Genomic DNA, 19,278 nt, shown 5'->3' on the forward strand with positions numbered 1-19,278 from the left:
GCAGTATAGCGAACATCGGTGGCGTACAACCGTGCGGCCGCTTCGACCGACTCTGAATGAGGTCCTATATCCCTCTCCACTTTATCTCTCTCCAAGCTTTGATAAATCTCCATTTTAGTGAGGTGGAGTACTGTTTAAATTGGGTCGAGGTCAGGATCTGTACAGGCCAGTCACGTACACCAAACTCTGTAAACCATTTGTTGATTGACCTCACTCTGTGCATGGGACCATTGTCATGTTACCTCTGCTCTGGAGTCTAATGGTGGTGCACATTACATCACTTCAGCCAGCGTTTGGCATTGAGTATGGTTATCTGAGGCTTGTGTGTGTCTGTTCAGGCATGAAAACCGAATCCATGAGAATTTTTTGTGCTGATGTCATGCTATGTGCTTCAGGACTTGAAGGCTCCATACTGCATACCTCCCAACCGTCCCGATTTAAGTGGGAAAGTCCCACTTTTTGGACACTGTCCCGCAGTCCCACCAGCGGGCTGCAATGTCCTGTGGGCTGAAGGAAGGTTGGGGAGGCATTCGATCACCACTGCCAGGGTTGTCTTAACAGCAGTGTGGGCTCTGGGCAAATCAATGCACTGGGGCCCCTACCCACCCATTCACGGGAAAAAATTTGAAATGGTCAATAAAATTAAACCCTCCTGCATGCCCATCAAACCTCCCACACATGCAGAGAGACTCTGTCTGACTGGTCTGAAGCTGGCGGATGAAGTGAAACTGAGACTGAGGTGAGTACTCGCGGCTGTAGGGGGGCAGGTTGGTGGGCCCCTACAAGTTTCGGGCCCTTGGGCAACTGCCCAACAAGCCCAATGGAAGAGATGGCCCTGACCACTGCTCTGCACAGCCATTGCAGTGACTACTGAATAGATGCCGTGCACATAGGCATGCGCCCAGAGTGATGAAAACGGGGGATGTGCTACGAGGCCCCTCCCCGAGGCCATGCCCTCTTTTTAGGTGAGTGTGCTGAAGGCATGTCAGTGGCCCCAAATTCAAAAGTGCATTTGTTGTGAGGTATGCATAGTTTTTCTGTGGCATACCACTTGGCAGCTGCTCATTTATTTATATAGTGCCATACTGTTAAATTTAGAAAAGGAAACTGTAATATAACAAGACCAGGTATTAACAGACAGGCAGAGAGGTAAGAGGGCCTTGCTCACAGTCTTACAGTCTCTAAGGGCACAGGGAATTGATACATTCAATTGATACAATTGAACTGTGGGCCTGATTCAGAGCCGAACGCTCTGACCAGAGCGCTCGCTCTGAATCAGGGCCCTCCTCCATGAAAATGGAGCGTCCTCCTGGACGCTCGTATAGCTGTGGGTGACCACCCACAGCTATAGCGAGCGTCCATGATGATGGTCGCGATGGTCAAGACCATCGCGACCATCGGACTTGCGACAGAGACCCTGCGGTAGGGTCTCCCTGCCACAAGCCCTGGAGTGATTTTGGCTCTATCAGAGCCAAAATCACTCCCACTGACATCACTAGTGATGTCAGTGGGGCCGGCTTCAGACGGTAGGCGTTCCCATGGGAACGCCTCCGTCTGGCAGGCACGCCCACCAAAGGGGGCGTGCTGTCAATCAACATCGACAGCACGTCCCCTTTGGTGCGAGACCCGGAGCGATGGAAAGCCTGTCGCTCCCCGGGTCTCGAGCATGCGCACGACGTAGCTCCCTCCGTCGTGCGCATGCGCAGTGGGGAACATCGACCCGCTTGCGAGCGTACTGCTGCTCGCGAGCGAGTCTGAATGACCCCCTGTGTGCGTACGCATTATTGTGATCCGTAGTGAATCAGGCCCTCACTACGGATCGCAATAATACGTACCACGCAGTTCAACTGAGATAGCAAGCCAAACCACTGCAAATGCAATGCAAACTCAGCACAACATAAGGACGCCCACTTTACCATACGCACATCCATAATATACTGCAGAATAGCGAAACCATCGGCACAATCAAGTACCATTCCAACAACAAACGGCACTTCCTGTCAATCACTATGCGATGGGTCTGCGTCTCCACTGCGCGCGCACTGAGATGTGTAAGCATGCGCAGTGCAAAATAATCGGCCGATTGTGTGCGTATTAGCAACTGCGATCCTTGCTGAATCAGGCCCATAGTTTGCTGTGTATGGATGGATAGCTTCATGTAGACTCCACTTGATAATATAAGGATGCCACTTCAGACTTCCATGACCTTCATATATGTGCGGTAATAGAACTTCTCAGTGACTTCTAATAACCTTACATCTTACAGTAGAGGTACATCAATTCAATTTGTATCAGCAATGTACATAACATTCACCACAAGAAGCGTGGCTACATCACATTAGGGGTGCCTCCATGTCTCGTGCACCTACTGCAAAGCTGAGCTGCCCCTTATTCCGTCCCGGTCTCTTCCAATAACATTATCACTGCTACGCACCAGACCAGAGTAACTTCCTGGCCAATCATGACAATGCATTCCTGATCAGTAAGGCTGAGCAGAGACCTCATATTAGCACTGTCCCAACAAAATTGAGATGGTTGGGAGGTACAGTGCCTTGCAAAAGTATTTACCCCCTTTGCATTTTTCATGTTTTGTTGCCTCACAACCTGGAATTCAAATGGATTGTTTGAAGATGTGCATCATTTCATTCACAGAACATGCCTACAACTGTGAAGTTTTTTTTTTCTATTGTGAATCAAACAATATTTAGGACAACATAACAGAAAACTACAGTGTGCATAACTATTCACCCCCCTATAGTCAGTACTTTGTTGAGCCACCTTTTGCGGCAATTACAGCTGCAAGTCGCTTTGGATGTCTCTATAAGCTTGCCACATCTTACCCCTGGGATGTTTGCCCATTCCTCAAGGCAAAACTGGTCCAGCTTCTTCATGTTGGAAGGTTTCAGCTTGTGAACAGCAATCTTCAAGTCTGACCACAGATTCTCAATTGGATTGAGATCTGGGCTTTGACTAGGCCATTCCAACACATTTAAATGTTTCCCCTTAAACCACTCGAGTGTTGCTTTAGCAGTAGGCTTCGGGTCATTGTCCTGCTGGAAGGTGAACCTCCGTCTCAGTCTCAAATCACAGGCAAACTGAAACAGCTTTTGCTCAAGAATATCCCTGTATTTAGCACCATCCACCTTTCCCTCGACTCGAATCAGTTTCCCAGTCCCTGCTGCTGAAAAACATCCCCACAGCATGATGCTGCCACCACCATGTTTCAGTGTGGGGATGGTGTTCTTGGGGTGATGGGATGTGTTGGGTTTGCGCCAGACATAGAGTTTTCCTTGGTGGCCGAAAAATTTAATTTTAATCTCATCTGACCAGAGCACCTTCCTCCATACATTTGGGGAGTCGCCCACATGCCTTTTGGCAAACTCAAATAGTGTCTTCTTATTTTTATCACTAAGTAATGGCTTTTTTCTGGCCACTCTTCCACAAAGCCCAGCTCTATGGAGTGTACGGCTTATTGTGATCACATGCACAGATACACCAGTCTCTGCTGTGGACCTCTGCAGCTCCAACAGGGTTACCTTTGGTCTCTGTGCTGACTCTCTGATTAATGCCCTCCTTGCCAGGTCTGTGAGTTTTGGTGGGCGGCCCTCTCTTGGTAGGTTTGTTGTGGTACCATGTTCTTTCCATTTGATGATGATGGATTTGATGGTGCTCCAGGGGATCATCAAAGATTTGGATATTTTTTATAACCCATCCCAGAATTGTACTTCTCAACAACTTTGTCCCTGACTTGTTTGGAGAGCTCTTTGGTCTTCATGGTGTGATGCCTCTTGCTTAGTGGTGTTGCAGCCTCTGGGGCCTTTCAGAAAAGGTGTGTTTATACTGACAGATCATGTGACACTTAGATCTCACACAGGTGGACTTCATTTCACTAATTGTGACTTCTGAAGGTAATTGGTTGCACCAGAACTTTAGAGGGGCTTCATAGCAAAGGGGGTGATTACATATGCACATGCCAATTTTCTGAATTTTATTTATAAAAATAATTTTTTATATTTTTTTTCTCATTTTACTTCACCAAATTATACTATTTTGCGCAGATCCATCACATAAAATTCAGATAAAAAAAAAATAAAAACTTACAGGTTGTAATGTACCAAAAAAGGTAAAAAGCCAAGGGGGGGTGAGTACTTTTGCAAGGCACAGTATGGTACTGTTTTATATTGGGAATGCAAATTACTTACTGTAATTTCTACATTCTGTTTTGGCATAACTTACTCTGAGTTTCAATTTTGTTCTCTGTTGATAAGGCTGTGAACCAGTGATTACTTTGCTATTGACTTTAAGATCATAATAGCCACCTGTTTTAAACAAAATAAATACAAATCAACTGTGTTTCATAACTGTGCACTTCTGTGTTTAATTGTTTTCATCTATCTTAATGATACACCTACCTTTCCCTCAGGTTACGTTTGGCTAGCTCAGACACTGTCTTTATCCCTTGTGCGTAATAAAATACAGTGCCGTAATAGGACGACAGTGCGTCCTGTGCTGGCCCTGCCCCCTGAGCGCATGGCATCACGCCAAGGAGGCGGGGCTGCCAGCACCAGGAAGTATGGCACTGCCCAGAATACACTGAGGACGCCCCGATACTGGCTGCAAGGTGCCGTTCCAATCTTTGTCGGGATGCTGGCAACAGGATTCTGACTGGTGTCGGGATTCGGGCGCAGGCATTATGAGCGCCGGCATCCCGACAGCCAGGATTTAAACTACATTGCCAACTGCACACATAACAGTCAGACATATTGTGGGTTCCCACATTATTTAGAAGCAGCAAAGTTATAGCACTAATTCTCAGTGATTTGATCAGTCTACCAGGAGATTCACAAATTTGGTGGAGTTCTCCCTAGCTCCCCAGAGAATAAGCCCCCCCCCCAGTGTCTCGCTCACTTCTAAAAATAAAAGGGGCTCTGATAAAGCAATTGGTGGTGCCACGCACCAGCCCCTCACACCTGGACCAACTCCCCATATCTCTCGGAGCACAGAAAGAAAAGTATGCAAATCTAATTTCATGAGCAATGAGCCTTATTTAGATCCAGGGCGCAAATGCAATCGCAACTGCGATCTCCCACAGATTCACAGATTGCAATTGCTAAAATATGCTAATGAGCCACTCACGTCCAGAGCTTAGAGACACCCACTGAAAACATCTCATATCAGTTGCTCAGACATAAAGCTGGAAACATGGAAACGTGGGCCTGATTCAGAACCGCTCGCAAGCGGGTCGATGGTGCCATAGTGCGCATGCACGAGACCCGGGGAGCGACAGGGAAGCCGTCGCTCCAGGTCTCTCACCAAAGGGAGTGTGCCGTCGATGTTGATTGCCAGCACGCCCCCTTTGGTGGGCGTGCTGGGGGTGTGGCTGCCAGACGGAGGCGTTCCCATGGGAACGCCTACCGTCTGGGTCCGGCCCCAGTGACATCACTAGTGATGTCAGTGGGAGTGATTTTGGCTCTGATAGAGCCAAAATCACTCCAGGGCTTGCAGTCACCGAGACCCTACCGCTGGGTCTCGTCGCAAGCCCGATGTTCGCGAAGGTCTTGACCATCGCGACCATCATCATGGATGCTCGCATAAGCTGTGGGTGGTAACCCACAGCTATGCGAGCGTCCAAGAGGCCGCTCCAAGTTTAGGTGGGAGGGCCCTGATTCAGAGTGAGCGCTCTGGTCAGAGCGTCCGGCTCTGAATCAGGCCCCCGGATCAGGCAGTCATCAGCAGACATAGCAGGTCTCCAGACACGCAGTAGCTCATTTATGTACATCCAGAAAACAGTGTTTAAACAGTCTGACACACGTGCGTTTCTCTAGCCAAACCCCATCAGGCACCGTTGCATCTGCTTATAAAAATCCTGTATCCACCGTGTGTATGAGATGTTTACACTTCTAGTTTCCTCTTCTATTTCATAGCAGTTATTGTTATTGTTATAAGAGGAGAGACTGGAATATTCTACGTACATTTCTCAATTAACATTTTTTTCAAAACTTAACTGAAAACCTCACTCAGTTCAGTTATTTACATATGTTTGTCTTGGCTAAATTATTTTTCCTGTAGTAACAAAATGTTCCTGCTTTTATTTACAGAAACCTGATGCCTTCAAACCTTGTGGCTGCAGCTTTTCGCTCGGTAAGAAACACAAACATAGAAAACTGAGTTGTAATTATATCAACTGAAATACGCCCAGCTATGGCAGTGTGGGTCAACATAGCTATACCCGGGTCACTCCATCTCGTGTCAGTGTACATGCATGGTTTCATGTGCCCTTTTATTCCATAGTGTAAAATTAAAGATATTGACTACCCCTCTTATACGTTGAGTTTCTACAGAGATATCTGATGTGAGTATTGAAACTTCAGGAAGTTACTTCACTAGGATGTAGATTACAGATACTGTATGTGTTGAGTACAGTTTTAAAAAACCTCAAACACACTTTCATTTCCATAACAATTTGAACTGCCCGTTCGCACAAAACCTAAACTCTTTTTCGCTGCAGCTGTTTTGTCAAAAAAAAAAATAGATCATTGTTCTTATAATATATTAAATCTCATGTTAATAATAAGTGACATTATATAGGTAAATGTGAAGCCCACTTCCTGTTACAGGTGATACATACAATCAGAAGCAGCTTCAGGCCTATGAACAGGCTCTTGTTATCGAGTTATTTCAAAGGGGTTATGCCCAGTTTACCCTCCTCCCACAGATCTCCTATCGCCGGCTGCTCTGCAGTAATGGATTCCAGGAGGGGGCAACCAGTATCCAGCGCACCTTGCTGCAGACACTGGATGTGTTGAATATTGTAAAAGCTTTTTAGGGCTTCACATTAAAAATGGAGCTCAGAGCTCAATCCGAGATTCCAGTTCCACGCATGCACCAGGCCACTGCACTTCCTAACATAACAGGTTTCAGACCAATAAGTAATATACAGAATGGAATTTGCTCATAATCAATTTATCGGCGCATTAATCTAGGCAAGAAAATACAAGATACAAATTCCCCCAGCACTCTGCAATAGGCCAACTACATACCAATATAATGCAAATACTGTACATGATAAGCCACCCACTGTGTCAAGGCGCCACTGCTCAGGTGGTCCTACAATACATAATAATAGACTCACTTTGGGTCATATATTCATGTGTTTCTAAATTGAGAGACAACTCACGCACTGCAAATCTCACCGTTTCCTCCAAATACTGATCCCATACATGCCTCTCAGAACAGTGATACACATAATGGAAGTTGCTCATAAACAATTTATTGGCCCATCATAGGTACATATATGGGAGGGTTTAATCTAGACAAGAAAACAAGACACAGAGGGCCTGATTCTGAGTTACATGCAGTCCACATGCAATGCAGATATTGACGTAGTTGCGCAGTCATCTCTGGAAACCCCTACAATGCCTGCGTCACACAGAGTGTACACACCAAGGTGCTGTTGCGATCGGGACAGACGGTATCAGAAAGGTGACAGAGAAGTGATGGGCGTTCCTGTGCAGTGACTGGGTGGTGGCTAGTAGTGCACACAAAAAATGGTCCGTTCAGTGGGCATCATTCGGCCGCACGGATGTACACAAGGGAATGAGTTGGTAGGCCATTTACACAAACTAGACAGTGGGTGCCACCAATACACACTGCTGTGTGCGCTTTCGCGTGCGATTCAGAATCAGTCCGAGATTCCCCCAGCACTGGGCCAGCATAAGAGACCTATAAGTAACCATTATCATGTTGACAGATAATAGGGCTACAGGTAGCAGTACAAATTCACAGTTCAGAAACAATTTCAGTAACAAGCTGAGGTGAAACAACATACCAGGTGCCAAATCAGAGAAATGATTGCTAACAATAAAATAAATTACACCAGGTATCCCTGAACAGAACCTGTGACAGTAAGAGACCAGGCATTTCCTAGATTACTTAAAAATAAGCATAAAGGCAATAGAAAAATATCAGTACAAATAATATTGTATGGAATTATTGTTTGAAGATAATATTTTGTTGGAAGAAGCACTTTTCTCCAATGGCTAATAACAATGGTTAGAACGGTATGATCAGTTCTGCCCATTAATCAGTATGACATTTCCAGGTACAATACTGTCGTGCAAATATAAAGATCATTTTTGTTTTAACATAAACACTATAATCACTCTGCTTCTCAGGTTAGTGACAGTTTAATGAAAGGATTGCTGTCATCCCGATAGCAGGGTTCTCGGTCTGTCAAAATATTTTTTTTACAGAAAATCCTATAAAAAGATTCCAGCCACCATTATTTATGTCGCTCTAACATGCATCAAAAAGCAGCAATAGTAACATCACGATGAGAATGATATTCAGCGATGGGATAAATGGCCTGATAACTCTGTGCAGACAAATAGGGGCAATATAATCGTTAGCAATGGCCACAATTTGCCAGTGCTTGTGCTGTTTACCCAGCAACTCCTGGTCACAAACATCCTAAAGGACCATTTTTATTGTAGCGTGGAACAGTAGGGATTTTGAGAGTAAAGACGGGTACATGCTATACAATTATCGGGACGATCAGCAGATAATTGGCTGATTGGGATGATAATTATTGTATAGTGTGTATGCCGAGCATCAGGGCTGCCACCAGAAATTGAGGGGCCTGGTACTGATAAAATAGGCAGGCCCCCCTGGGGTAAGGGGGAATACAGGGCAGGGAAGGCTGAAGTAGGGAGGAGGGACAGGAGAGGGAAGACTGGCTAGAGTAGGGGAGAGCCACAGGCCAGGGAAGGCTAGCAGGACTTGCGGGGGGGGGGGGCACAGTACATTAGGACCTATGTACTTACCAGGCTACCTTCAGCTGGTCCAGAGAGAACAGGGGCCCAGGTGGCAGCAGTGCAGTTATGCATCGGCAGCCTGCTTAAAACAGCACAGGCGGCAATGGCATTTCAAATGGCACCGGCCGCAAGCCAATCACAGCCCGCGGACCGGCAACCAATCAGCCAATATCTGGCATTAGCCAATTAACGTCTTGAAACACTCCTGCAATGGCCAGATCGGGAGGTCATAATCTGATGTTTACTTGCCTGCTCTCCTTGAAGGTGTTGGGTTCTCATGAGTCCCCCGTAACCCAGGAAGAGTAGCCAGATCTCCTCCATCCCGCCCACTTCCTAGTGAAGTGACCAGGATGGGGAGATAATTACCAGGGAACGTGGATCCGTAGGGCGGGGGTGGGGCTAAAATGCTGCAAATCTAATTTTCTACTTCAGGTTCCATAGGGGGTCCACAGGGTTGACCTTGGGGTATAGCTGGATCTGGATCCACGGGCACCACGCAGTTAAAGCTTTGCTGCTCCCAGGATGCACTGGGTGCATCCTCCTATATACCCCGCCCCAACCACAGGCACCTCAGTTTTAGTTGGTGCCCGGCCGGAGTCCGGTCACGCTAGCGCAGGGAGCCTATTGGAACAGCCCCTAAGCTTAATTTTATTTTTATTTTTTTTTAAATTGAGTGGCAGCTTCAGACTGTCCACTGGATGTCTAAGCTGCCGCTCCTCCAAACCCCGCTGGCGCCGCGGCGCCAGTACAGATCTGGGGATCGTGGCGAGACCCCAGAGTCTGCACTAGCACAGGCGGGTGCTCCCTGGACTGCTGCCGGATGCGTCTGGGATAAGGTAAGCCGCGGGTCACTCGTGGCCCAAAGGGTCGGTGCCAGTAAGGGGCACGTAGGGACACTGTACTTGAGGTACAAGGAAGTGTGCACTGCGTACACACTCTACCGGGTTGCCGGTCAGAAACAGTGCACCACGGTGCAATACTGTAACACGTAGGTAGGGACCACAGAGTCCAGTAACAAGGTGGGTAGTAGTACTGGAGCCAGCCAGAGATTATAACGCTGGAGATTTTGGTACATATAACTACACTCAGGCTGTGATGGTAAAGCACTGGTGAAATGGATAGTATACTGCACACATGCAGCGGTGGTAACGCACTGGTGGAATGGAGGTATACTGCACACAGGCGAGGTGGTAACGCACTGATGAGATGAATGATATAGCTGCACACAGGCTGGGGTGGTAAAGCACTGGTGAGATGAATGATATAGCTGCACATAGGCTGAGGTGGTAAAGCACTGATGATATAGCTGCACACAGGCTGAGGTGGTTAAGCACTGATGATGTAGCTGCACACAGGCTGAGGTGGTAAAGCACTGGTGAAATGGACAATATAGCTGCACACAGGCTGAGGTGGTAAAGCACTGGTGAGATAAACGATATAGTTGCACACAGGAATAGATCACTGGGAGCAAGGGAACCTGGAACGAGAGACCACTAGTAACACTAGCAGCGACAATGGTTGTTCAGGCAACTACCTGATACACAGGAGCCGAATATATACCCCTGGAAGCCCACTGATTGGTCCACAGCGTCAGCTGACCGGCCAGACTGTCAGGGAAGGAAGGACAGTCAGAAAAGGAAGTGTCATGGCGGCACCCATGACAGGGACTCCGATCCCCACGCACCAGGCCGCCCGAGACACCAGCATCAGGGAGAATGCTCAGCACCTCCCACGTCGCCGCGCCAGACGCCCGACTGCCCGGGAAGTCAGAGGAAGCCGGCGGGACGGTAAGGGACGGCCGATCCCCGGCTGAACTCTGACACCCCCTCAGCATTTCTTCTGCACAAGCCTTTCCCTAGACAAGACCAAGGCGTTGTTAATCCAGGAAGCCATAGAGTCCTTGCTGAAAGCAGGGGTAGTTGTTCCCGTTCCACCATCTCAACGCAGGATGGGTTACTACTCTTCTCTATTTCTGGTTCCGAAACCCAATGGGTCACATCGGCCCATTCTCAACCTGAAATCATTGAACAAGTACCTCAAAGTGCCTACGTTCAGGATGGAAAATTGGCGTTCCATCATTCTGGCTATGGAACCGGGGGATTATATGGTCTCCCTGGATATACAGGACGCCTACCTCCATGTTCCTATAGCCCCTTCACACCAGCAGTATCTGAGGTTTGCTATACAACATCTTTACTACCAGTTCCAGGTTCTACCCTTTGGTCTCCCTGAGGGTGTTCACAAAAGTGATGGCTGTCATGGCGGCACATCTGCGCAACCAAGGTATACAGTTTCTGCCGTATCTAGACGACCTCCTATTGCTGGGCGGCTCTCCGGAGGTCCTTTAACAACATCTGCACCTGATGATTGCTTGTCTCCAAGCACACGGGTGGCTAGTAAACTGGAAGAAGTCCTCTCTCATTCCATCAGAGGATGGTTCATTTGGGCGCCCTCCCGTCAGCAACGGATCTTCCTGACTCCGGAAAAGGTTGCCTCTCTACAACTGCGAGTGAGCAGTTGTCTAAAGAGTTCCCAGGTGTCACTGCACTCGGCAATGAGAGTTCTAGGGTCCATGGTGTCGACATTCGACATGGTGGAGTATGCTCAATTCCATTCCAGGCCCCTGCAGGGGCTGATTCTATCCAAGTGGAACGAGTTGCCTCACCGAATCAGGACGCAAATGCTTGTATTGCCTCTGGAGGTGCGCCTATCATTGACCTGGTGGCTTCAGACAACTCATCTCACCAAGGGCCGCCCCTTTTGGATTCCGGACTGGGTCCTTCTCACGACGGATGCCAGTCTTCAGGGTTGGGGGGCGGTGTCAGGTCCTCTTTCACTTAAGGGACATTGGACAGCGGAAGAAGCGGCTCTTCCCATCAATATTCTCGAACTTCGGGCCGTGTACAGGGCCTTCCAGTTGTCCGGTCACGCTCTTCACGGAAGAGCAGTACAAATTCAATCCAACAACGCCACCACAGTGGCGTACATCAACCGTCAAGGAGGGACTCGCAGTCGAGCAGCGATGTCGGAGGTGTCAAACATCCTGTCCTGGGCGGACTGCCACCTTCCGGCCATCTCGGCAGTCTTCATTCCAGGAGTTATGAACTGGGAAGTGGACTTCCTCAGCATCACGACGTGCTTCCCGGGGAATGGTCCCTTCATCCAGAGGTCTTTCAACTGCTCGTGGACAAGTGGGGACTGCTAGAGGTGGACCTCATGGCTTCCCGTCACAATTACAAATTGCCAGTGTACGGGTCCAGGACAAGAGACGCCGGTGCAAGCCTAGTGGACGCGCTGTCAGTGAAATGGACATTTCAACTAGCATATCTCTTCCCTCCGATAGCCCTGCTGCCTCGGGTCCTTCGGAAATTCAAACAAGACGGCAGCAGGCTTCTGTTGGTGGCACCAGCTTGGCCCAGACGTCCCTGGTACTACGGTCTTCGGAGTCTATCCATCGACGCACCGTTTCTTCTGCCTCAACGTCGGGACCTGTTGTCTCAGGTGCCCTGCCTACACCCGGACCTGGGTCGTCTGTCTTTGACGGCGTGGCTGTTGAGACATCAGTCTTGAGAGCCTGGGGCTTCTCCAGCTCAGTCATCGGCACAATGCTACAGGCACGTAAGCCAGCTTCCGCCAGGATATACCACAGGGTGTGGCATACTTATTTTCAGTGGTGTGAGTCCAGGAACTACGATCCTCAAGCGTTTCGGGTTTCTAGGATATTGGCGTTTCTTCAGTCTGGTTTGGACTTGGGTGTACGCCTCGCTTCATTGAAAGTTCATGTGTCCACACTTTCTGTATGGTTCCAGCATAGAATCGCTACTCTGCCTGATGTCCGTACCTTTTTCCAAGGTGTCCTTGGCACACTCTTTTGCCGTTCGCCTTTTCTTATTTTTCACCAGGACAGGGCAGTTCTTCGCACCTGTCCGGGTTTTCTTCCTAAGGTTGTCTCCAAGTTCCACATTAATCAAAAAATTGTGGTTCCGGCATTTCAGTCGCCTGATCTCTCGGCTGGTGAGGCTTCCTTAGATGTTGTCCGTGCTGTCAAGGTTTATATTGATCGCACTAGTTCCATTCACAGGTCTGATTCTTTATTTGTCCTCTTTGGTTTTCATAAGAGGGGTTGGCCTGCCAACAAGCAAACTTTAGCCTGTTGGCTTCGTTTAGTTATTTCTGAGGCTTATTCCCAGGCGGGTTACCTGTCCCAGCCTCTGTTACGGCTCATTCCACTTGGTCTGTGGGTCCCTCGTGGGCTGCTGGCCGTGGCGTCTCGGCTGTTCAGCTGTGTAAGGCGGCCACTTGGTCTTCCATACAGACTTTTCTACCATTCTATAAGTTTGACACGTTCGCCTCTCAGGATGCATCCTTTGGGCGCCGGATTCTCCTTTCAGCACAGGAGCGCCCCCACCCTTAGTTGAACTGCTTTGGGACATCCCAAAGGTCAACCGTGTGGACCACCTATGGAACCTGAAGTAGAAAACAAGAGATATGGTAAGAACTTACCTTTGTTATCTCTGTTTCTACAAGGTCAATAGGGTCCACAGGGCGCCCACCCTGACGCACCTGGCTTCAAATGGGCTATGTGGCTGGTCACCGTTTTTCTGTCTCCCTTTCCGTGAGTATGGATCTTGTGTGTTCCAGTCTTCCTTCTCTCTGTTTTTGTATCTCCTTCGGCGTTGGCTACTTATCAACTGAGGTGCTTGTGGCTGGGGTGGGGTATTTAGGAGGATGGACCCAGTGCACCCTGGGAGCAGCAAAGCTTTAACTGCGTGGTGCCCGTGGATCCAGATCCAACTATACCCCAAGGTCAACCCTGTGGACCCTATGGCGACGCGATGTATCGTTACATAGCATCACTGGATCGCACCATTGTGTAGCGGGTAGCCAGCTTAGTGTATAATAACACCATGATTTTAAATGCATACTAACAGTGCTTTAATCATTTGATTGACTGCCATACAAGGGTTCAAAAGCCCCACTGCTACTGTCATCTTGAATGTAGTGCTGATGCAGAGATGGGCGTAATTGTGGCCCGAAATTATGACAATATACAAAGCGGCAAATATCTTAATGTGCAATAGTAGCATATGCAGCTGGTTTATTCAAGACAAATGTCACAGACACTTACATACTATGGGGTATATTTATCAAAGTTCGATTTTGCAATTCAATTCTATGTTCAATTTAGTGCAGCTGAAATCGAATCAAATCAGAAATCCCTGTCAAAATCCCACATTTACTAAAGTTCTATTGTGGAAGCCTTTTCTAAATTGAAATCGATTTGGTTCTATTTTGAACAGTGATTTCTTGTTTGATTTTGCATGCTCATGTCCAAATCGAACACAAAATCAAACTTCAAATCCCCAAAATAATAGACCTGCTTCATGCTTGAATTTTTAACATGAGCAGGTGTGAATTACACAGATGCATGCACAGATCAGTGAGATCCATGCATGCTTCTGTGTGTATGAAAGTTGTAAAGTGTTAAAAAAAATAAAAAAAATGACGTGGGTTCCCCCCTAAAAACACACAAACAGCACCAGGCTTTTCTGGTTGTGAAAATATAGGAGGACAAAAGACGTAGGGGTTCCCTGTATTCTGCGCAACCAGCACTGGGCTCAGTGAGCTGTTCCTGGTTTTGGAAATACGGGGGACCCCTACGTGTTTTGTCCCCCAGATTTTCAAAACCCGGCCGGCTAGGGGTGTATCTAGGGGTTTGTGTGCCCCTGGCAAAGTAAGGAACTGGCACCCCCTCCAATTTTAAATAGGGATTGGATAAATTAAAATAGGGAAGGGGCAGATGAGGTGAGAGAAAGATGAGGGAATGAGGAGGAGAGAGGGGGTGAGCAGCAGAGAGAAAAGAGGGGTATGAGGAAGAGAGAAAGAGATAGGTGGGATTAAGGGGGAGACAGAGAAGGATGGAGACAGGACAAAGAGGGTTTAGAGGAAAGATAGGAGGTGAGACAAAATAACGTGCAGACAGATAAGTATATAAGCCTGTGTCCATTATAGCGCATTGAAGTGTACCAATGCTAAAAGACTCTGAGACCCGATGAACCAGCTAGAAGAGGAGGAGCCAGTAGTGTCCGCATCGATTAGTGCTAGGAGAAGCTGTGAAGGGGGTGCCACCAGAATCCAGTCCCTCCTCCAGCTGTACCCCCCCGCCCCTGCTTAGATCCGCCACTGAGACTTTGGTGTTTGGTCTGCTGCCTGTCACTGTTCTTTCTGGGTCCGCTCCATGCCAGGGCTGACCCCGATCTGTCTCAGCAGAACACCTGACAGGCATATTCCGCACACTCCTAGTCTACGATTACTAATACGCCCAGACCCTTAAGACCACTCACTGACACACTCTTCCAGCAGGTTCTCTTTGGCCGGGGTGTCCGTGCATGGCTGCAAAGTTTGTTGCTGCTGTCAGTTATGTTTGGGGACCGCCCTTCTTTCCAGGGCTGTTACTTTTGCTGGAGAGGTGATCACCAGTATCACCAGCACTGACACCCATGCCAGGGCCGGGCACCATGTGGCAACAGGAGAAACCTCTCTCTGGGGTGCAGCCACAGTTATTCTTCCACCAGGCGGCGCCCCTGGCGATTGGCATCCTAGCCAGGGGGTAGATACGCCCCTGTTTTCAAGTGAGAGAGATAATCTCACTTCTTCCTACAGTTGAGGCAGTACAGCGGTGCAAAAAAGGCCTTAGCAGAGCTGAATGGAAGTGAATATTCACCTCTTTGAGGTGTACTCTTTGTACCTGGTATAGGGCAGGTGCAAGTACTCACTTATGCTGTTGACTTGTAGCAAACCAGGCGCACATAATACACAGATGCGAAATGTGTATAACTCCATGGGCGAATATCTACGCATAAACGAGTCCCTAGTTCCTAGTGAATGGGATGCATTCTCCTGAATACCAGTTCAACCCCCCAAAAATGGTTACACCACAGTTTATATGACAAGTAAAGTTATTTTAATATAACTGTGCTGCATACACATTGTTGCATTTTGCAGTCTATAGTAATAGTAAATAAGTTTATTGTTATGATTCTGGGGGTCATTCAGACCCGCTCGCGAGCGCAGGACGCTCGCAAGCGGGTCGATGGTGCGCTACTGCGCATGCGCACGATGAAGGGAGCTCCGTCGTGTGCATGCGCGGGACCCGGCTAGCGACGGGATAGCCGTCGCTCCAGGTCTCGCACCAAAGGGGGCGCGCTGTCAATGTTGATTGATAGCACGCCCCCTTTGGTGGGCGTGCTGGGGCGTGGCTGCCAGACGGAGGCGTTCCCATGGGAACGCCTACCGTCTGAAGCCGGCCCCACTGACATCACTAGTGATGTCAGTGGGAGTGATTTGGGCTCTGATAGAGCCAAAATCACTCCAGGGCTTGCGGCAGCGAGACCCTACCGCAGGGTCTCTGTCGCAAGCCCGATGGTCGCGATGGTCTTGACCATCGCGACCATCATCATGGACGCTCGCTATAGCTGTGGGTGGTCACCCACAGCTATGCAAGCGTCCAAGAGTCCGCTCCATTTTCATGGAGGAGGGCCCTGATTCAGAGCGAGCGCTCTGGTCAGAGCGTTCGGCTCTGAATCAGGCCCTCTGTTACCTGTTATTGTAATGCTTAACTCACTATCTGGTGTTATCCTAATCTTTTAATTTTTTTTTTTCCAGCATGTTACAGACTATATAACCTACACAAAGAACACAACCAATGGAACCATCATCACTGAACGGGTGAGCTAATGCTGGACTAGTAATATATAGAATTGTTTTATATATAAAAATAAGGCAATAATACCTACAGTGCATTAAATAAATGTTTAGTCAATTCAATTAAATGTTGCATCAAGCTTAGAAGATGGGGCAAGTACGTGTGAAAGGACTGAGTAGGATAAAACTCTTCCTAATCCTTTATTTTATCCCCCTAAAAAGGGGTGAAGCTAAAAATATCTCATGGATTCTCAGGAAGTTATTAACAAAATACAAAATGACCAAGACACTGTGCAGACTCAGCTTTGGTCGCGCTATGTGCTAGTATAACTAGATTCCCGAAGGTTGATGGAACTAGATTGCAGGTTATCAATAAATTGATGACCAATTCAAATGCCATATACAGCTGTCAATCCTTTATTTATTAAATTCTGCCCTAAGTAGTTTATTCTGTCTTCTCATATAGTAAACTAGAAGGAAACCAAAAAAAATCTTCATAATGCACAGGGTACTTGCTTCAATGTGCTATTCGCACATTTTTGGTGCCCGGATTCACTGTGTTATCCTAAGTGGGGTTTAGACATGTTATACCTTACCTGTGCCTCCCTCGATGATAAACAATTTGCGCTTTCACAAAACCAACAGTTTCACCTCTCACGGTGTAGGCGGCAGCAAGTGCAAGGTACATAGAGCTCCAAAGTCTGCTTTGTTTTAACTGTGATTTCTGCAAATCTGCAATTGGGCTTTTGTCTAACTGTACATGAAGCTCTTTGTGTGCCTGGTGTATGTAGTGGGCCTATGGTGACTGTAGTATGACCTGCAAGTACAATGAGCTACATCGATAATCAAATTATTACACTTTCCCGATATGCACAGACTGATTCTTGACATAATCTAATACATTATTGCTCTTGGAAAACAAGTGGGTTATAATTAATATTGAACATTGCATTCATGTAATCCCTCCATTATTTATAAGAAATCATATTCATTAATTTAGAGAACATAATGTATAAATGTATATTTTTTTCAGCTTTGAAGTCATTTCCTATAAAAGTTTATTTAAAATAATGCATCCCTTGACTCACCCCTTAATCTCAGCCGGTTCCTTGTATCTGCATACTAATTAATACTTTAGAGTGCAGACAGACATCACAATTACCTCATTAAACTTTCTCTGCTGTGGCTAATGAACCAGCGTCTGGTGCGTTACAGGAAGCTGGGAATTAGCATTACCATTCTTACTGGATATCCTTAGAGATTAGTCTGTAACTTTTATACTTCATATATTAATACAGTACAAACACGATGCAAAAACTGATCACTAAGAAAGACAATTTGTACCAGTGGTGACTCTACAAATTCTTTATTAATTATATAGAGGGGTCTATGTACTAAGCCTTGGATGGAGATAAAGTGGATGGGAAAAAAAGTACCAACCAATCAGGTCCTAAATGTCATTTTTAAAACACAGCCTGTAAAGTGACAGTTAGGAGCTGATTGGTTGGTATTTTATCTCCATCCACTTTATCTCTTTCCAAGGCTTAGGGCCCGATTCATGTTGGATCGCAAGGCTGCACGCGCACACAGCCGTTTGATGGTTGCGTTCTACGCATTCGTATGCATCGCAGTGCGCAAGCCAGCCACTGCGACACTTCAATCGGGTATGCGAACGCAGCGGCACAAAGTATTGATTGACAGGAAGCACCGTTTGGGGGTGGAGAGGGGTGGTGGCCGAAGGAACACCGTTACAGGGACGTACATAATTAGGCCTTTGTGATGGCATGCGCAGCCAGAGGTCTAGACGGCGACAGGAAGCTTCGCAGTTTGTGAGTCAGGGTCAGCTCAACCGCAACAAGTGTGTGTATGGCTCTGATGTTACTCGATGTTACCGTTGTTTTCGCTGACTTGCGGATGTATGTAAAGGGAAGTAAGCGGCTTTATACAGTGGTGGGCGCCTTGGTATTGTGCTGCGATTGCATTCATTTGCATATTTTCGCAGCGAGTGAGTGCGTGCGGTTGCAGACTTGCAATCCGTGCTGAATCAGGCCCTTAGTACATAGGGCCTGATTCAGACCCAGTCGCAAGCGCTGTGCGCTCGCAATCGGGTCGATGATGGGCCAGTGCGCATGCGCACGACGGAGCCGGCTCCATCGTGCGCATGCGCGAGACCTGGATAGCGACGGGCACTCCGTCGCTCCAGGTCTCGCACCAAAGGGGGCAAGCTGTTGATGTTGAGTGACAGCTCGCCCCCTTTGGTGGGCAGACCGGGGGGGTGGCTGCCCAAACGGAGGCGTTCCCATGAGAACGCCTGTCGTTTGGGGGCGGCCCCACTGATATCACGAGTGATGTCAGTGGAGAGATTCCGGCTCTGTTAGAGCTGAAATCTCTCTGGGGCTTGCGGCCACGAGACCCTACCACAAGGGTCTCGTTGCAAGCCCGATGGTCGCGATGTTCTTGACCATCGCGACCATCATAATGGCCGCTCGCTGTAGCCGTGGGTGGTCACCTACAGCTATGCGAGCGGCCAGGAGGCCGTTCTAAAAAAAAAAAAACCCAGCCCTGATTCGGAGCGAGCGATCTGTCAGAGCGTCCGGCTCTGAATCAGGGCCATAGACCGCATAGTTAGTTAAGACACCATCCAGATTCATTGAGTTTAACTTTACAGAAATTCCGATTGCTTTGATTCACTGAAAGAAAGTTGGAAATTACACCGCGCTAATGGTTGTTATTAAATAGCAGTCCACTTATTAAGTTCACT

General features: G+C 47.8%; 1 protein-coding gene across 1 annotated transcript in view; it reads left to right on the forward strand.

The window, feature by feature from the left end:
• SLC1A4 (solute carrier family 1 member 4) overlaps positions 1-19,278 on the forward strand; it is a 75,549-nt gene that overhangs the window by 35,124 nt on the left and 21,147 nt on the right. Inside the window, exons 2-3 of the mRNA XM_088477243.1 lie at positions 6,099-6,141; positions 16,479-16,541. Of these exons, the coding sequence (XP_088333369.1) occupies positions 6,099-6,141; positions 16,479-16,541 (106 nt within the window). The remainder of the gene's footprint in view (positions 1-6,098; positions 6,142-16,478; positions 16,542-19,278) is intronic.

Source organism: Taudactylus pleione, unplaced genomic scaffold, assembly GCF_031769625.1.
Source record: "Taudactylus pleione unplaced genomic scaffold, aTauple2 ptg000201l, whole genome shotgun sequence".
Lineage (NCBI taxonomy): Eukaryota > Metazoa > Chordata > Amphibia > Anura > Myobatrachidae > Taudactylus > Taudactylus pleione.